This window comes from Hevea brasiliensis, chromosome 18 (assembly GCF_030052815.1).
Source record: "Hevea brasiliensis isolate MT/VB/25A 57/8 chromosome 18, ASM3005281v1, whole genome shotgun sequence".
NCBI lineage: Eukaryota > Viridiplantae > Streptophyta > Magnoliopsida > Malpighiales > Euphorbiaceae > Hevea > Hevea brasiliensis.
The window spans coordinates 32,190,983-32,208,214 of record NC_079510.1 but is presented as its reverse complement, the minus strand read 5'-3'; the positions used below and the strand labels follow the sequence as shown (position 1 = coordinate 32,208,214).

Genomic DNA, 17,232 nt, shown 5'->3' with positions numbered 1-17,232 from the left:
CTGATCTTAGGTCTTATCTTTCAAGTTGGGATCTTCTAGATTTATGCAAATTATATAGGATCGACACTGATCGGTATCACTTATGGATCATCGATCCAAACAGTTAGGCAGATAACTTATTTTTGAACCCTGTTTGTGTCGCTCTATATGAAGAGCAACTAAAGTTAGGTGTGAGACTACCTTTGGACCCTTTGGACGTGGAGATCCTGAGGTATTATCATTTATTCGCTACCCAGCTACATCTAAACTCGTGGAAATTGATTTCTGCTTTCCAAGCATTATGCCAAGGAAAGAGGTTTCATGATTTGGCCCCCATCTTTTCTGCCTTCTTTCAATTAAACACCCAGGATAATGAGTTTTGGCAATTCCATGCTCGGAAGGGTATGGGTCTCTTTGCCGATCTTCCATCCTCTTTGATGAAATGAGATTCTTCTTCGTGGAAGATACAATGGACAAATATTGGGGAGGGATCCAAACAAGCTAGAGCTTTACGGCTCAGAAAAGAGGGAGGAAAATGCGACTAGACTCCGAAGAGAAAGCCATTGTTAGAGAGATACAAGCCACTATTAGGATGAACAAGATATTGATCAACACTTTGCTTGATGTTAAGTCTCAGTGGTAGTCCTCGATTTATATTGAGGGAGACCCAATGGCTATCGAGCACTATAATAGCATACCGATCGAGGGTAAAAACTTTAACTCATTCTTTATGATTTTTATGCATACTGAGATTTCTTTCTTTGTGTAGAGATGTCAAGCCGTGTAAAGAACATCGAGCAGCTGATTCATAAGAAGAAGAAAGTTGCTCATCCAGTAGAAGACACTTATCCTATGATCCCAAAAAGGGTAAGGGTTGACCCGCCTTCTCCTCCTCTTATTCCCGCTCTAGAGGTCCAAACTCTTCGTCTAGAGTCTGATGAAACTGATGTTGTTCCTTCACCCCCTTCGCCGCAGAAACAGTGGATTGAACAAGCGTTGGCCAGCGAGTCAATGGTTAATAATTTAAAGTTGGCCAACTGGTTTGCTAAGAAGTACACCCTTCCAGTGGACTGAGCTTGGCTAGAGGAGCATGATGATGACCTAGCCCTCCATTCAATGTCTCTCCCAATGGAACAATTAGCCTGGACTCAAATTCTATGGGAGAAGAACTGGGCTTTGTGTGGCAAAGTCGGTTCACAAGAGATCAAGCTCAATTTTCTTACTAACGTCATGGCTACTTCTAAAAAAAGAGCTAAAGACTTAGAGGGAAAGCTGCAATAGATGAAGGATCAATTTGCTGCTCTTCAAGATGAATTGGCTACTGCTTGGGAGAGTCACTCGTCCATGCAAGCTAATATGTCCAAGAAAATTGAAGTACTGGAGGGAGAGCTAGCTACAACTGATGACCAGATTGCTGAAATTTATGTGAAGTCACAAAATGACATGGTCATTGAGTTACAAAAGTGCTACTCGGGGGAAGATTTCTACTCGGTAGAAAAACTTGGAGGGAGGGAAAGGGAGAAAAAGGTTGACAGGGGGGCGAAGGTGATGATGTAAGCCCTTCTGCCTAATAACTTTATAAAAAGCTTATAAATGAAAATATCTTTTCTTTAATCTCTTGTGTACCAAGTTGTTTTTTTTTTTTTTTATTACTCAGACCCCCCGACCAAGTTGATGTGTAATTTTGATAAGTAAAAATTATTCAATTTTTAATAATTGTTTTAACTATTCAGACATAAATTAAATTAGAAAAGAGACTATGGTTTCCTTTATTTTGCTTGGTTTGTCTTGCTCACAATTGTGTTTTTTAAAAGACGCCATCATTTGGCAATGGAACTCAATTATCTCGATTTATACAGATTATCAATTTGATTTAGTCTGTCAGACTATCGCCGTGGGCTCAACATCCTTTAGATTATTTAGCTTGGTGAACTATTGTTGTGGATGGGCTAATCACCCTTTAGATTATTTTAGCTTGATGGACTATCATTGTGGATGGGCTAAAGCTTCTTTTAGACTATTTTAGCCTAGTGGACTATCATCGTGGATAGGCTAAAGCACCCTTTAAATTATTTTAGCTTGGCGAACTATCACCGTGGATGGGTTAAGCACCCCTTTTGAGATCTTTTGACAAGTTGAGTGAATAATTTCCTTTATTGATACTATTTTTGAAGATTATATTTATTCCAAGTTTTGGGTAGTATTCTCCCACTTGTCTCTACTAATTTGTAAGTTCCTGGGTGGATAACTTTTCAAATAACATAAGGTTTGATCCAATTGCATCCTAATTTTCTAGCTTTTGCTAATCCTCCTATGATGTCATCTCATTTAAGAACTAGGTCTCCCATAATGAATGCTTGGTTTTTAACTTTCCTGATATGCATGTTGATCATTCTTTGTATATATTGTGCCATCCGAATGAATGTAGTCTCTCTGAGTTCCTCCGCTATTCCAGAGTTGAGTCATAGTTCATCTTTTTGTGAGGCCTCCTCGAGGGGTTGCATTCGGGTTGATGGAATATTGAGCTCTGCTGGTATTACTGCTTCTGATCCATATACAAGTGAAAATGGTGTTTATCTTGTTACCGTTATTGGTGTGGTTCAAAAGGCCTATAGGACGTTTGGTAGATGGTTGGGCCATGCTCCTTTCGCTTCTCCTAGCCGCTTCTTGAGTCCATGAAGAATTGTTTAGTTCATGACTTTGGTTATCCCATTTGACTAAGGATGGTAAGTTGAGGTAAAGCAGAGGTTGATCCCCCACTCAGTGTATAACTTTCTAAATTTTTCGCTAGAGAATTGTGTGTCATTGTTTGTTATGATGACTTTTCACTGGAGAACTGTGTGCCATTATCTGTTATGACAACTCTGGGAACTCTAAATCTGCAGAGGATATTTTCTCTAATGAAGGTATTTTCTCTAATGAAGGTGATTACTCAGTTTGCTATTACATGCAGTGATGCTTCTACTTCCAACCATTTAGTGAAGTGATCAATGGTGATGATGGCAAATTTGTGGGATCCCAATGCCTTAGGAAATGGACCGAGTATGTCAATGAATAGGAGGGTCAAGGGCTTTCGATGGCTAAAAGTATCTCTGCTGGCTATCGAGGGATATTACTGTGTGCTTGGCATTTTTTACATTTTTGGACTAACTCCTTAGCATCTTATACTGCTATCAGCTAAAAGAATCCTTGCTTGAATGCTTTCTTGGTGATTGTTCTTGCTCCTTCATGGATGCTGCATAACCTTTTGTGGATCTCGAGTAGAACTAACAAACCATCTTCTCTGCTGTTGCATTTTAACCATGGTTAGAGGTAAGACCATCTATATAACCATCCATTGAGTACATTGTATCTTGCTGATCTTTATACAATTTTTTTGGCTTATAGTTGATCTTTTGGGAGTGTGCTTTGGTCGAGGTAACAAAAGATTGGCGTCATCCATGTTTCTCCAATTTTAATAGGGAAGACATCTTCCTCTCTATCAATAGCTAGCATGGTAATCTCCTCTAACGAGATCGATTGTGAGAAGTGTTGCTCATCTGCTACCACTGCTTTAGCTAAACTATCAGCTTTTTGATTCTCCTTCCTCAGTATTTGGAGGATGTTTACTTCTCCTCCTTCAGCCCTGATTTATGATAGGATTCCTTGGATACGAAGTTCGTATCTTCCTAAGTTCTAATCTTGTACTTGGAAATTTTCCTGCACTTGATTAACAACTAATTGTGAATCGTAATAATGGTTAATGTCATGGGTTTTTACCTCTTTAATGATTTGGTGGGCCATAAGGATGGCTTCGCATTCTACTATGTTATTTGTTGCTCGGAAAGCTAGTTTTTCCATGTACTTCAACTTTGCTTGGTGCGATCCATCCATTATTATTCCTATTCCTGCACTAGAGGACCTTGACACTCTATCCATCCATATGTTCCATTGTTCTTTGATATAATCCTTTCTTTCAGGAATTAGGGTTAGCTTAGCGATAAAGTCTACTAGTACCTGTGCCTTCAATGTTGTTCTTGGCATGTACCTGATATCGTATTCTCCTAAGCTGATCGACCATATCGCCAATCATCTAGATGTTTTCGGTATGTGCAAGATCTTTCTTAATGGATAATTTGTTCAAACCTCCATGGTGTGCACTTCGAATTATAGCTTCAATTTCATCACTGCTGATAGGACTGCATAGGCGAGCTTTTCCAAGATCAAATAATTGAGTTCTGACCTCTTTAGCACTTGACTGGTATAATATATGGGTCACTGCTTGCTTTGTTCTTCTCTTACAAGGACCGAACTGATGGTTCCTTTTGTAATTGCAAGATAGATAAAAAGAACCTTAGACAATTTTGGCAAATCAAACAATGGGAATGCAGATAAGAGCTGTTTAATTTGTTTAAAAGCTACCCGTCATTTGCCAACCCATTTAAAGTTCTTCCTCATTTTTAGTTCTTTAAAAAAAGGGAGGCATTTCTTAGCTGAGTAACTTATGAATCAAATAATGGTGATCCTTCCGTTCAGTAGTTGTATTTTTTTAATGTTGCTCGGAGGTTATATGTTGAGGATTACTTAGATCTTTTTTAGATTTGCTTTTATCCCTGGCTTAGAAATCATAAACTAAGGAATTTCCCTACTTTTACTCCAAATGTGCATTTATCCGAATTCAGCTTCATCCTAATTTTGTCCAGCACATCAAATGCTTCAGCTATATCCCTAGCGTGATCTTCCACTTTTTTAGATTCTATGATCATATCATCGATGTGAACCTCCACTATTCTTCCTTTCTGTTTCTTAAACATTTGGTCCACAAGCCTTTGATATATCACTCCAGCATTCTTAAAACCAAAGGGCATTGCCCTATAGCAGTATACTCCTAAAATTATTAGGAAAGTGGTTTTCCCCTCATCTTCTAGATCCATTCTTATTTGGTAGTAACCTGATATTAGGTCGACAAACGATACCACCACATGCCCTACTATTGTGTCTACCAGTTTATCAATGCTCGAAAGTGAGTAGAGGTCTTTTGGACATGCATTGTTGAGATCTGTGTAGTTGACACACATTCGCCATTTTCCTTTTGCCTTTTTTAAAAAGACGACATTGGCTATCCTGGTCGGGTATTTTACTTCTCGGATTAAACCTGTATCCAATAATTTTTTAATTTCTGTTTTAATTACCTGCTGATGTTTCAGTGCAAAGCATCTCTTCTTTTATTGGATTGGTTGGCTTTCAGATTGATGTTTAACCTGTAAGTTATTATTGTTGGATCTACTCCTCTGATGTCCCCCACCTTCCAAGCGAACGTCATTATTCTATTTTTTAGTGTTTGGATGACTGCTTCCCTGCTTGCTTGCCGAATGCTGTTCTGAGGCATATTTTCTTTCCTTCCTCTAGTGCTTTTTTTGTTATGGAATCAACTGGTTCAGGTGAGATTTAGGCTTTTAGCTTTTCGAGCAATTCAATTGGCAAGGTCACTTTTGTTACTACCTCTATTGATTTTTTGTAACATTCTCTTACTGACTTTTGGCTTCCTTGAACTACTATTATTCCTCCCAGGGCTGGTAACTTCATGCACAGCCATGTCTTATTGATTACTATGTCATGATCATTTAGGATTGATCGGCTAAGGATGATGTTGTAGGATAGAGGAATTTCAATTACTGCAAATTCTATGTAGATTTCCTTTTTATGGCCTTTATCACCCAGTACTACAGCAAGATTTATGGTTTGAGGACTGGGACTATTTTATCCCCCAAGCTGACCAAAGGATACATGACTTTGGTTAGGTTTTCTACTTTATGCCCAAGCTTCTCTGCAACTTCTTTCATTAAGATATTGACTTAGCTACCTGTGTCGATCAGTACTCATTAAACTGTGTACCTGTTTATTTGTACAGACACAACTAATAGGTCAGTATGTGGTTGGTTTACCTCGTTGTCCCTCGATCCTATGATGATTGTTTCTTTGCTCAATTTATTTATATTGATGAAAAGGATTGCTTGACTGCCACTTGGTTCGACTAGCCTCTTATTGCCCATCTTCCTTGTATTTGGCCCCCCAGTTATCACATTGATCACTCCAATCGGACTTCATCTTTATCAAGAATGATTTCCTTGCTCCTAGGAGTAGGTGTCCTTCTTTCATCTCGACCGTCTCTAGTAAATTTTTTGAGTCGACCATCTCTAATTAATCACTCTATTTCATCTTTGAGCTACTTGCATTCGTCGATTTATGGCAATAATCTTCATGAGACCTATAAAATTTTTCCTTTATCTCTTTTACCTATAGTATTTGAGTTTAGCTTCTTTGGCCATTTGACCTGTTCTCAATTTTTCTAGATCCACATAAGTACTCAGGATCTGGGCTCATTCAAAGGCGTATAATTATGGAACCTTGTTCTGTTTCGTTCTTCATTTCTATCTGATCGATAAATTCGATTCAAGTTGTAGCTCTTTTTATTCTATTTCTTGTCATTGTTCTACCCAGACTTCCTTTCTTCCTTGAGGGCTTGTCATTCATCATCCAATCTGATGTACTTCTGGGCCCTTTACATTAGCTGGTAATAATCTACTGCAGGGTTTTTTATGAGTGAATCTGAAAATTTAATATTTCTCGTCCCCTTTTTTAAAGCTTCATACACTATTTCATGGTTCAAGTTTTCCACTTGTATAGCCTTAGTGTTGAAACGGGCAATATAGTCTTTCAATGATTCACCCTCATATTGTTTGATTTTTTACAGATCAAAGGATAGCTTTTTAAGAGGTATGGAAGAAATGAACTTATTCTTAAACTCGGTGGTGAGCTAGTGGAATTTCTAGATTGATTCGAGCTTAAGGCTTTAGTATCATTTCTGTGCCCACCCGATCAGTGTTATCAAAAATACTCAGCACAGGTGGTAGTCATTCACATTTTGGAGCATCATGGTTGTTCAGAAGTTTGCCACATGGCTCCTCGAATCTATTGTCCCATCTATTTATCGAGGGTAAGCAATTTGAATTTTGATGGAAATTGTTCTGCTAGGATTAGCTCGGATAGTGGAGATTTATCTCCCATTCCAATGTCCTCTTCCTTGACCTATTTTTGGTATTTTTGTACTACTTTCACTAATCCTCAATTTATTTGTGGGCATGGTGATTCATCGAACTACTCCTCTTGTTCGCTCCCCGCGTCCTATCCGTTCCTTCTACCTGAGTTTTTATTTATTGACTGGGTAATTTCTTACATTTTTTCCTTTGTTCCAGATGGATCTGCTTCTATGACCCTTCCAGTTTCAGGAGCAGGTATCCCTGGTGGGGCACTTGTCCTTGGGATTAAACCTTTGAGGAACAAAATCTGGGCCTCCATCTCCTGGATGCACTAGAAAATTTGATCTGGGGCCATTCCTCGGAAAATATTCTGTTGATCTAGGATGGCATTGTGTGATGTGATTTGCGCATTGGAAGGGAGGGTGGGCAGGCAACATTTGGAACTAAGGATCATGCTGATGGATCTCCTCTCGGTGTAGGGGTGATAGAAATAATGCATTTGTTTGGAGTCCTTAAATCTGCAGCCATTAAAGAGAAAAAAAACACAAATATTGCAAGAATGATTAGGTCCAAGAGTTAAAGACTTCTGGTAGTAAAAAAGAAAATATCGGAGAGAAAAAGAGGTGATGTTAGATGTAAATATTTCAGCTAGTAATTTGGGGTTTCCCACAAACAGTGCCACTGATGCTGCCGGTGGCCTTTGTGGTCTTGTCCTTGATGACACATAAACCTGTAATAAGAGAGAAAGGTGTGGCCACTCCGACGCTCAAGTTAGAGATCTATTTCTTCAGAGAGGAATCAAAGAATATTTCTGTGAAGAAGGGATTATAGAGTTAGTAAGCGTACCTATTTCTAGTTTATCGTTTAATATCTAGAGGTTTTAGAAAAGAGTTGTTGCTTTGTCTATGAATTTGATCTTTGCTAAATATTTGGGATTTTCTTTGTAAGAATCTCTTTTACCTCATTTCTGGCATGATTATCGTTTAACTATTGTGATTCAGGCTTCTGTCTAATTCTTGGTTTGTTCATTCAGTAAAACCCTTCGTTCGCCCTGCTAGGCGAGCGAATGTAATTACCCGGTCCACCTTTGTTCGGATCTGTTGTCCCTTGTAGCAACCCCAAAGGGGGGGGGGTGATTTGAGTTTTAATTACAAAATTAAAGACTAGAAGAAATTTAGACACAAAGAAACCGGATCTTTTGTCCTCCAATCAAATTATCATACTTTTGACTATCATGCTAGACGGATTTAACTTTGACTACCATATTGGTTGAGTTTGACAATCTGACTTTGACTTTTTAGTAGGTAATATCATCTACTAAGATTATATCTAAACAAAAAATTTTAATTATTTATATTTATATTTTTTATAAAAAAAATTATATTATATTATATTTATCTTATGATTTTTACTAATAAATTACCAAATTTTTTATAAGAAAAAATATAAAGTATTTCTCCGCCAATTTTAACCACTCAAAAATAATATATTTGAGGTTAATTAATGTGAGCCTTTAAATAAAGAAAGATAGAAATTAATATTTGCGAAACTATATTTGAAGTCAAAAATAATATTTGTAATTAGTTTTATCATGACCCGGAATTAGTTTTAATTATAATTTAATTTTACCTGTTTTTCTTTGTAAATAACAAACATTATAATTTGTTTTTAACTAATTTCTTTATTATTCTTAATAATTTTAGTTACAAATGCATGAAGTCGCCTTTCTCTTATTGTTTTTCATTAAAAGTGTATTAGTATATTATATAATATTTTTAATTTTTAATTTTATATATCTTATAATTAAAAAATAATTAAAAGGCATATTATATTATGTGATATATTATTTTTTTAGCCATATGATATATTGTTTATTATAACTAAATTTAATAACTTAAATGGTATGCAACTTTTTGTAATAATAATTGCATAAATCCAATCAATAATTAATAAACCCAATTAATCAGTCTCGTCCACATTGTAATAATTATTATAGTTAATAAAAATTTATATATTATATTTTTATCAAATAATATTCAACATATGCATTGTATTTTTTATACATATTTTTATTAATTTTAAATAATAAAGAAAAACTTAACAAAAATAATAAACCTAATTTCAGACAATTAATTTTTAAAAAAATATTTAAGCAGTATAAATTTAATAATATTTTTATAAATAGACAATCGTCTAGTCTTCTGGGAGCCACCACTAACACTCACCAATGTGCAAACCTTAAATGAAGAAAATTTTGCAATTTAATTATTTTAATATTAGATTGATTATGCTTTAATCACTAGCAAATTAAAGCATATGAAAGCATAAATTTATTAAGGCATTTTTATCAAATATGTTGAAAAGGAATCAAAAAGTATGTATTTTAATCAGCAAGTAATTTAATTATTTTGCTATACAAAAACAAAGATAAAAATAAATGTTTACATAAATCTACATATATTTTAAAGTAGATATCACTTTAGATATTAAATTATTAATGTTAGACTTAAAAATAATGATTGCTAGGGTCTTCAAAGGGTGAGAAAGAAGCATTTTGTGAGGAAAAGTGAAGTTAATGGCATATCTTCAACTTCTTATTAGGTCAAAAGAAAACTCTAGAAAAGAAAATTTATAGCATCCATTTATTTCTATCATTTTGATTATCTAATTTAATTGATTTTTTAGATTAATCTCTTTTATTATTGTCCTTTTTCCAATTTATTAAATTTGATGATGAGTTCCTTTGAATTTAATTGGGCATCAAAGCTACTAAGACTTCAATAACTGGTTGTTGGGGCAGCAGCAGCTATAATTTTTTTTCTTTTTTGAAAGATGGTTGATTTCATTGATAAGAAATAATGGAGATACATTGATACATTTTATATGAAGATGGAGATGACACTGTTGAGGATAGTTGGGAGGAGTATCTGTATTTCTCCAGATTATTTGATTTTGATGTCCTGTTTTCAGCTTCAAATGGAACTAGAACATCCAAATCCAACAAGGCACCATGAGAAAGTAAAAGCTTCGAGAGTAAATGAGCTTTAACTCTCAAGGTATTTTGGGTTGTTTTCAAGACTATGAGGTTTTAAGTTTGAATAAAATGAAACAGTTTAATCAAATACACTGATCTATATGTACTGTAAGGTCAATAGTTAACTACTCTTTACTTCTTTATAAGATGGCATGACCAACTTCTTACCCAGAAATTGCAGAAAGAAATAAATTCAGACCTTCTCTGCAGGAGAAATCGGGTACTCACCATATACTTTAGACCGGTTTTCCCGTGGATCCAAATTTAAGAAGCTTTTTTGAACATTGACATTCATTACTGTTGATTTGTTCCCACACGGTTACAAGTGGCAAACTAGGATAAAAATCTTACAAACAAGTTTCCATGGAGAACATATATCTGCAGTACCAAAAAGGAAGTCTGCAAAATCTTTTGTGCGATGTCTGTCAAGATTTGAGTTTAGAGGCCTAGGCTGTGTATCACCAAATTGACTGGATGAATAATCTTGCAGACTTGAAGTAAAACAAACAACAATACTCCAGCAGAATTCCTGAATCCTATATTAAGAAAGCAATCTGCAGAGCCCACAAATATCACTTTGAGGCATAGATAATATTCGAGTCCAGAAATCTTTCATAGATTTATCCCAATTCCCAACCTAGCCAAAGACCACCAATATACTCCTAGATAACTCACATGGATGCGTATTAACATGCACAGATGCTAGCCTGTCTCTAAAACCTTTGAAACTGCTTATTCTAATGTCAGCATACTGGGAGAAATTCCATGGGCAAGCCACAAAACCATATTCATTTCTACAGGGAGGCTATGAAACTATATTCACATGCTTACAACTCATTAAACCAGCTCTTCAACAATAGAGTGGCCCATTGAAAGCCAACGGGAATAGGGTCTCTTGGTTTTCAGATTCTGGTTTTCCAGTAATGAGAGTAAAAGATAACTGAACCATCTTCATAAAACTGACATTTTCTATTCTTCTTCTCATTTTTCATACTCATAATTCATAGATCTTGCTCAGAGTAATCAAGAAGAACAAAACGACAATACTTCATTTTGAAGATATAATTATGTATTTTATGGATCAGATACAAAAAATGTACAATTCATAATGACATCTAGAACTCATGGTTTTGTTTTGACAATAAGAAGCCTTGAACCAAATAGATTTGGTAAATCCATGCCAAATGGGAAACCCAATAAGCCATTGCTCATTTGCCCAAGCACACATGTATCTACTTGCTTCTCATCTTGAATAGAACGAAAACAACTAAAGGAGAGGAGATAAGAGAACTGTACACAAGTTCCTAAAACTAAAGCTATTTCATACATCACCAGGGAAAAAACTCAATGCCATTACCATTTTCATTTTTCAGAAAACTGAAAAGATATGATCTTCAAATAAGATATTTACAATATAATCAGTACAAGAAGGTGCAATCTACAACAGTTGGCAGATGCTACAAGACACTAGGCCGATTCAAACTTCTAAAAAGGTTGTAATCTCAAAACCCCTTCTTCACTCATACTGTTCATGATTCGTGATGCATCATTTAATCTATTTGCTTTTTCATAGATGCTGGCAACAACAAGATGCAATTCCTTTTTGTTAATGTTAGGATCAGAATCTAGCTTCTCAAACAGAGATTCTACCATCATAAAATCTTTTCTTGCACCATGGAGGCTCAGCATCTGAAAGTGAACTTCATCTGGAAAAACACACCCTTCTTCCTGCATTTCCCTATATAAAGAATCTGCCTTCTCAAATTCCCTCAACTTTCCATAAGCATTCAGGACAAGAGCAATCACATCAGAATCTGGGAAATATCCAGCTCGTCTCATCTTCTCAAACACCTCGATGACATTTGCAGGCCTTTTGTTTCTTGAGAAAAGATCAATCATGCATCCAAATACAGATATGTCCTTCACCTCACCATCATCAAAAGCCTGACGAAAAACCCACGTGGCCTCTTCTATCCTACCAGCTCTGGCAAGAATTTTAATGGCAGTCTCCCTAGGGATATTATCAGGGCATTTGAGCTCATGAAGCAGACGCTTGGCATGAGCAACCAAGCCTACCCTCTCATAAGCTACAATCATGGTTTGATAAAGGACTTGATCAATCTCAACCCCTGAACTCCTCAGCTTTTGGAACAACATTGCTGCCCTATCCAATTTTCCTGCCTTACCCCAAATAGAAATGATTGTTGAGTATGTAATGGCATTTGGTTCAATGCCTCTTTTCTGCATCTCTTGCACAAGATTTGTGGCCTTTTCATGCTCAAGTGACTTCCCATAAATCTTGATCATAGTATTGTATGTGATAACATTCTGCTCAATATCCTTCCTCTGCATCAACCTAAATAAATGGATAGCTTCCCCAAAAAGTTCAGCCTCGCCATAGACCTTCAAAAGGGTATTATAACTAACAACATTTGGCTCTATCCCCATCTTCCTCATGCTCCAAAACAACCTATCTGCTTCCTTGGCCATATCAAGCTGTCCATAAACATCAATCATAATATTACATGTTGTGAGGTCAAGTGGGCACTTGACATCTTTCATCTCTGCAAAAACAGACAAGGCCTCCACAAACTTCTCATGTTCAACATAAACACTTAAAAGCGTTGAATAACTTACTGTATCAGGCATAACCCCCACTTCTCTCATCTCCTTTAGCAGCATCCTCGCCTCTCTAAACAACCTAGCTTTCCCAAAGACATTAATCATGGAATTATAGGCAACCAAATCCGGCATAATCCCACTCCTTTTTAGCCTCATAAATATAGAAATAGCCTTAGAATAATCTCGCAACTTGCGCGAAAGCTCAATTAAATTACTATACAAAACAAGATCACCTGACACACGGTCTTGCTCCATTTGTTGGAGCCAAAAAAGAGAAGAATCAAACATACCCGCTTTTCCAAAATAAGTAATGAGCATAGAGTAAGTATACCTATCAGGTGCAAGAGCTTTCTGACGCATTTCATCAAACAGGCCATAAGCGAGTTCCCACTGCTTGGCCCTAAGCACATTACGCATAACCACGTTGTATGCAAACACCGAAGGAGAATAGCGAGCTACCTCATTGATCCAATCAAGAAGAGCGATAGATCTCTCCCAATCGGATTCATGAGAAAGAAGAGAAACCATGAACCGGATAGAAAGTTGCCTATCTTTGTATGGAGAAAGCAAAGAGTAAAGTTCCTGCTCGTTTTGGGTTTGGCTAATGGAGCTCAACAGCTCGTTCATGTCTACACTGTGATCCAAAAACACCGGTTCTTTGTTTTGTCGTTTTGGAAAATACGACGGCGTTCTATGAGTTGTGTTGCTTCTGGTCCAGACATCTCTTCTGGCTGCTCTTGCCGAGAGGAGGAGAAAGTGGGTTCTGGGTTTTACGGCGGTGGTGTAAAAATGGAATTTGGGTAAGGGTAACGGTGGTAGAAAAAAGATTGAAGAAGGGATGGGATCTAACACTCGCTGGAGCGAAGACATCGGCTCCACCAGCCAAGTTTTTCTTGGACCAGCAGCCGAAACGGGAGACGATTTGCTTAGCATTCACCGAAGCGAAAATCATGCCACGTAGGCATTTTGATTATTCGATTATTTGGATTTCATTTTAATTAAATAGAATATTTGCATGAGTAATTATGTGGTAAGTAAGTAATTTTGTATAAGATGCATATAGAATGGTAAATCACTAATAAGTTAGACTTCATTTATTTAAAAAAAAAAATATATTTTTAAAAAGTATTTTTTACGTTTTTTAATATTTAATACACTTAAAAATATTTATCAAGGAAAAATATTTTTTTTATTTAAAGAGAAAAATAATTTATTAATAAAAAAATATGAATATTATTTTTTAATTGAAAAAATTATTTTTTATTTTTTAAATTTTAATAATTTTATTAAAATATAAATACATTTATTTATTTATTTATTTATTTATTTATTTATAATAAACACATATTATTAATTTAATATTATAATTAAATAATAAAAAAATATTTTTTATAAAAAATATTTTTATATATAAGTTATTTTTTGTGACACAAATGAAGCTTTGATATGTAAATAAGTTTGGTTATCACAAAAAAAAAAAAAAAAAAACTGTTTGGTAGTTATTTATTTTAGATTTCACTCCTTTTATTTATAGAATCACATTTATTCATGTGTCGAAATATTATTCGCTTATTATTTCATATAGAATTGCCTACATAAAATTATTATTTTATTATATAATTTTTTCATTGGCACGCCCATATCAATAAGGCAAGTTTGCGCTAAACCCATCCGAATTTTTAATTAGTTGAATTATTAACTGATTTTACAAATGTTAACTTAATCAAATTAAATTAAGAAAAATTAATTTTAATAGAAGTAAAAAAAATATTTAATAAATTATTACTTATAATCAAATTAATTGAAAAATTAAAAAATATATTTTATATTATTAATTAATTAATTATTAATAAAAATATATTTATAAATTTTTTATTTATGAAAAATAATAAATATAATTTAATATTAATAAGAGAATAAGTTAAATATTATTATAATATCATAAAATAATAATTATAAATAAAATATTATTAATAAAATTATAATTAATACATTAATTAATAGACATTCAGTTCATTTGGTTACCAAATTAAAGATAACTGAATTAACAATTAAAAATAAAAAATTTTTATAACCACTAATTAAAAGTTAAATTGAACCGAACTGAATATATTCTTATCAAAATAATCAATTTTGATTAATTTAATTACTCATTATAAACCATTAAAGGAGGACAAAAAAAAAATTATATTGTGCAATTTAATTCAATTGAAGCTCTACAGAATAATTTTCAAAGTTGTGAAGATCTTCATAATAGCGTTCAAAGCTTCGTCGGAAAGAGCATTTGATCGGTTTGATTTTAAATAGAATTAAAATTGAAAAATTAAAATACTGATTTTATATAAAATATCAACCAAAACTGAGCCAAACTAAGAGAAAATCGAATCGAACCGAGCCGATTTGGTTCGGTTTGGTTCAATTCAGAACAGTTGGTTTTGGGCAAATACCAGATGCTACGTTCATCTTCAACAAATGTTGATTAGCTAGTCCCAGATAAGAATGAACCCATGAACTTAACAACGAACAACCCATTAACAACTCAAACAATCAGTAAAAATTATGATAAATCGCAATATAACATGAACAACTTCTCAAAAATTGAAATTTCAATAGGTATCAACAAAATCCTCAATCACAAGAGTCATTACAAAGATTCAAAAACCCAAAAGGAAAAAAAAAAGTTAAAAATAGCATGAATCCATAAACCCATAAGCGATGAACTCATAAACCCAGAAGCTAGTACCATGAAAGTATAGAAGAAAAGCTCCTCGACCACGAACCCAGGAGCCATTAAAGCTTTTATTTCACTGATTTTGATCTATTGGAGACGCGATCTAGACTGGAGATGCGATCTGGACTGGAATCATTCCAACTTTTTTGATTGATTTCAATCTGTTAGAGATGTGATTGGAGACACAATGCTACTAAGTTTGTGAAGAAGTTAAGGGAGAAGAGTCGTTCAGAGAGAAGGAAAGGGAAGGATTTGTCGAAAGAACTCAAGAAGATGAGAGATGGAGAACTTTGAGTTCGTGAGTTTTTGAGAGAACTAGGAAGCATAGAGTGTGGGTGAGAGTCGGTTGAAAGAAAAGAGAGAGGGCTTAGGGCTGCGTTTCATAAGCTTTTCTATGCATATGTTCGGTTTAATTCAGTTTTTTTTATTTTTTTTTACTGAATTAACTGAATTAAATTAAAAAATTAAATTTTTATAAAATTTAAAATTAAATTAAATTAAATGGATTAAAAAATTAAATCAAATGAATCAAATTAATTCAGTTTAATTTAAATTTTTTATTTAAATCAAATACTGCTCAGACCTAAAGCTTTGTACGTACACAAGGTTATACAGGGCAAGAAATCACAAAAAGATAAATTTGTTTATATTGGTTGTGATAGGGAAAATCATTATCACAATTGATATAAAATTTCAACGGAAGAACGAAAAAGAAAAATGGATTCTTGATTGATCAACTGTCCATTTTAAGTACTTTATGATAATAATAATAATAATAATAATAATAATAATAATAATAATAAAACTGCCCATTGGAAGTGTGAGTTCATAGAAAAAGTGATGGTTTCATGTGTTAAAGTGCTTCACACATGTCAGGTCAACCTTCTTGTCTTTCAGGAGAGGAGATTGTGAGCGTGAAAGAAATGGCTAAAGCTGGCACAGCACGTCGAACTATTCTTTCTTCCCTCAGACAAAATATTCCAAATATGGAAGCTATTTCCAAGACCATTTATAATATGAAAGCTAAAATAAGGTCAAAGTATTTGGCTAGTCATACTATGTTTTAAGCTTTGTTGGAAGAACTTGGGAAGGGTGGATTCACATGCAAGGTGATGCATAGCAACTTGTACAACGCACTCAACACCACACAAAAAATAGTTGTTTTTTAAATTTACAAATGTGGAATCCGCAGTTTTGTGAGTGTGATTCACAACTCATCACTTTTTTCAATATTTGTGTTGGGTGAACTCTTTAAGCGATACGAAATTACTAGAGTTAACATTGAAGTGTGTACTTGGAAATGGCGTTTCGTGTTCACTGTGAATCTTTAAGGTGGAGAGCTAACTACCTCGTTGATTCTCACACTTTGCAAACTCGAACTTCTAATGAATTAAATTTAATTGGACAAGTCAATATACGCACATATATCATATTCTCTCTGAGGATAAATGTTTTAATTAAGGGTCTATTTGATTTGATTGTTAAATATAATTAATAGTTGTTAACTAATAGCTGTTATTATTAGCTGATAGCTAATGAAAGTAAATTTATATTAAGTGTTAAGAAAAATTATATTTAAATGTTACTGTTAATATGTAAAATGACATATAAGTGTATATATTATATAATTTATTTTATAATTGAAATAAATATAAAATTATAAATTTATTATATTATATTATTTATTTTATTATTAAAATAAATACATAATTATTAATTTCATATATTATATCATTTATTATATTATTAAAATAAAAATATTATTATTAATTTATTATATCATATTATTTATTTTATTATTAAAATAAGAAAATAATTAAATTCCTTAAAAAATAATTAACCAATTT

At 33.9% G+C, this 17,232-nt stretch overlaps 1 protein-coding gene across 1 annotated transcript; it reads right to left on the bottom strand.

Moving 5' to 3' along the window:
- Positions 1–11,368: 11,368 nt before the first annotated feature.
- Positions 11,369–13,639, bottom strand: LOC110673694 (pentatricopeptide repeat-containing protein At5g39980, chloroplastic). Its single transcript, XM_021836853.2, has one exon. The coding sequence runs from the start codon at positions 13,585–13,587 to the stop codon at positions 11,518–11,520; it is 2,070 nt and encodes a 689-aa protein (XP_021692545.2). The 5' UTR covers positions 13,588–13,639; the 3' UTR covers positions 11,369–11,517.
- Positions 13,640–17,232: the final 3,593 nt, after the last annotated feature.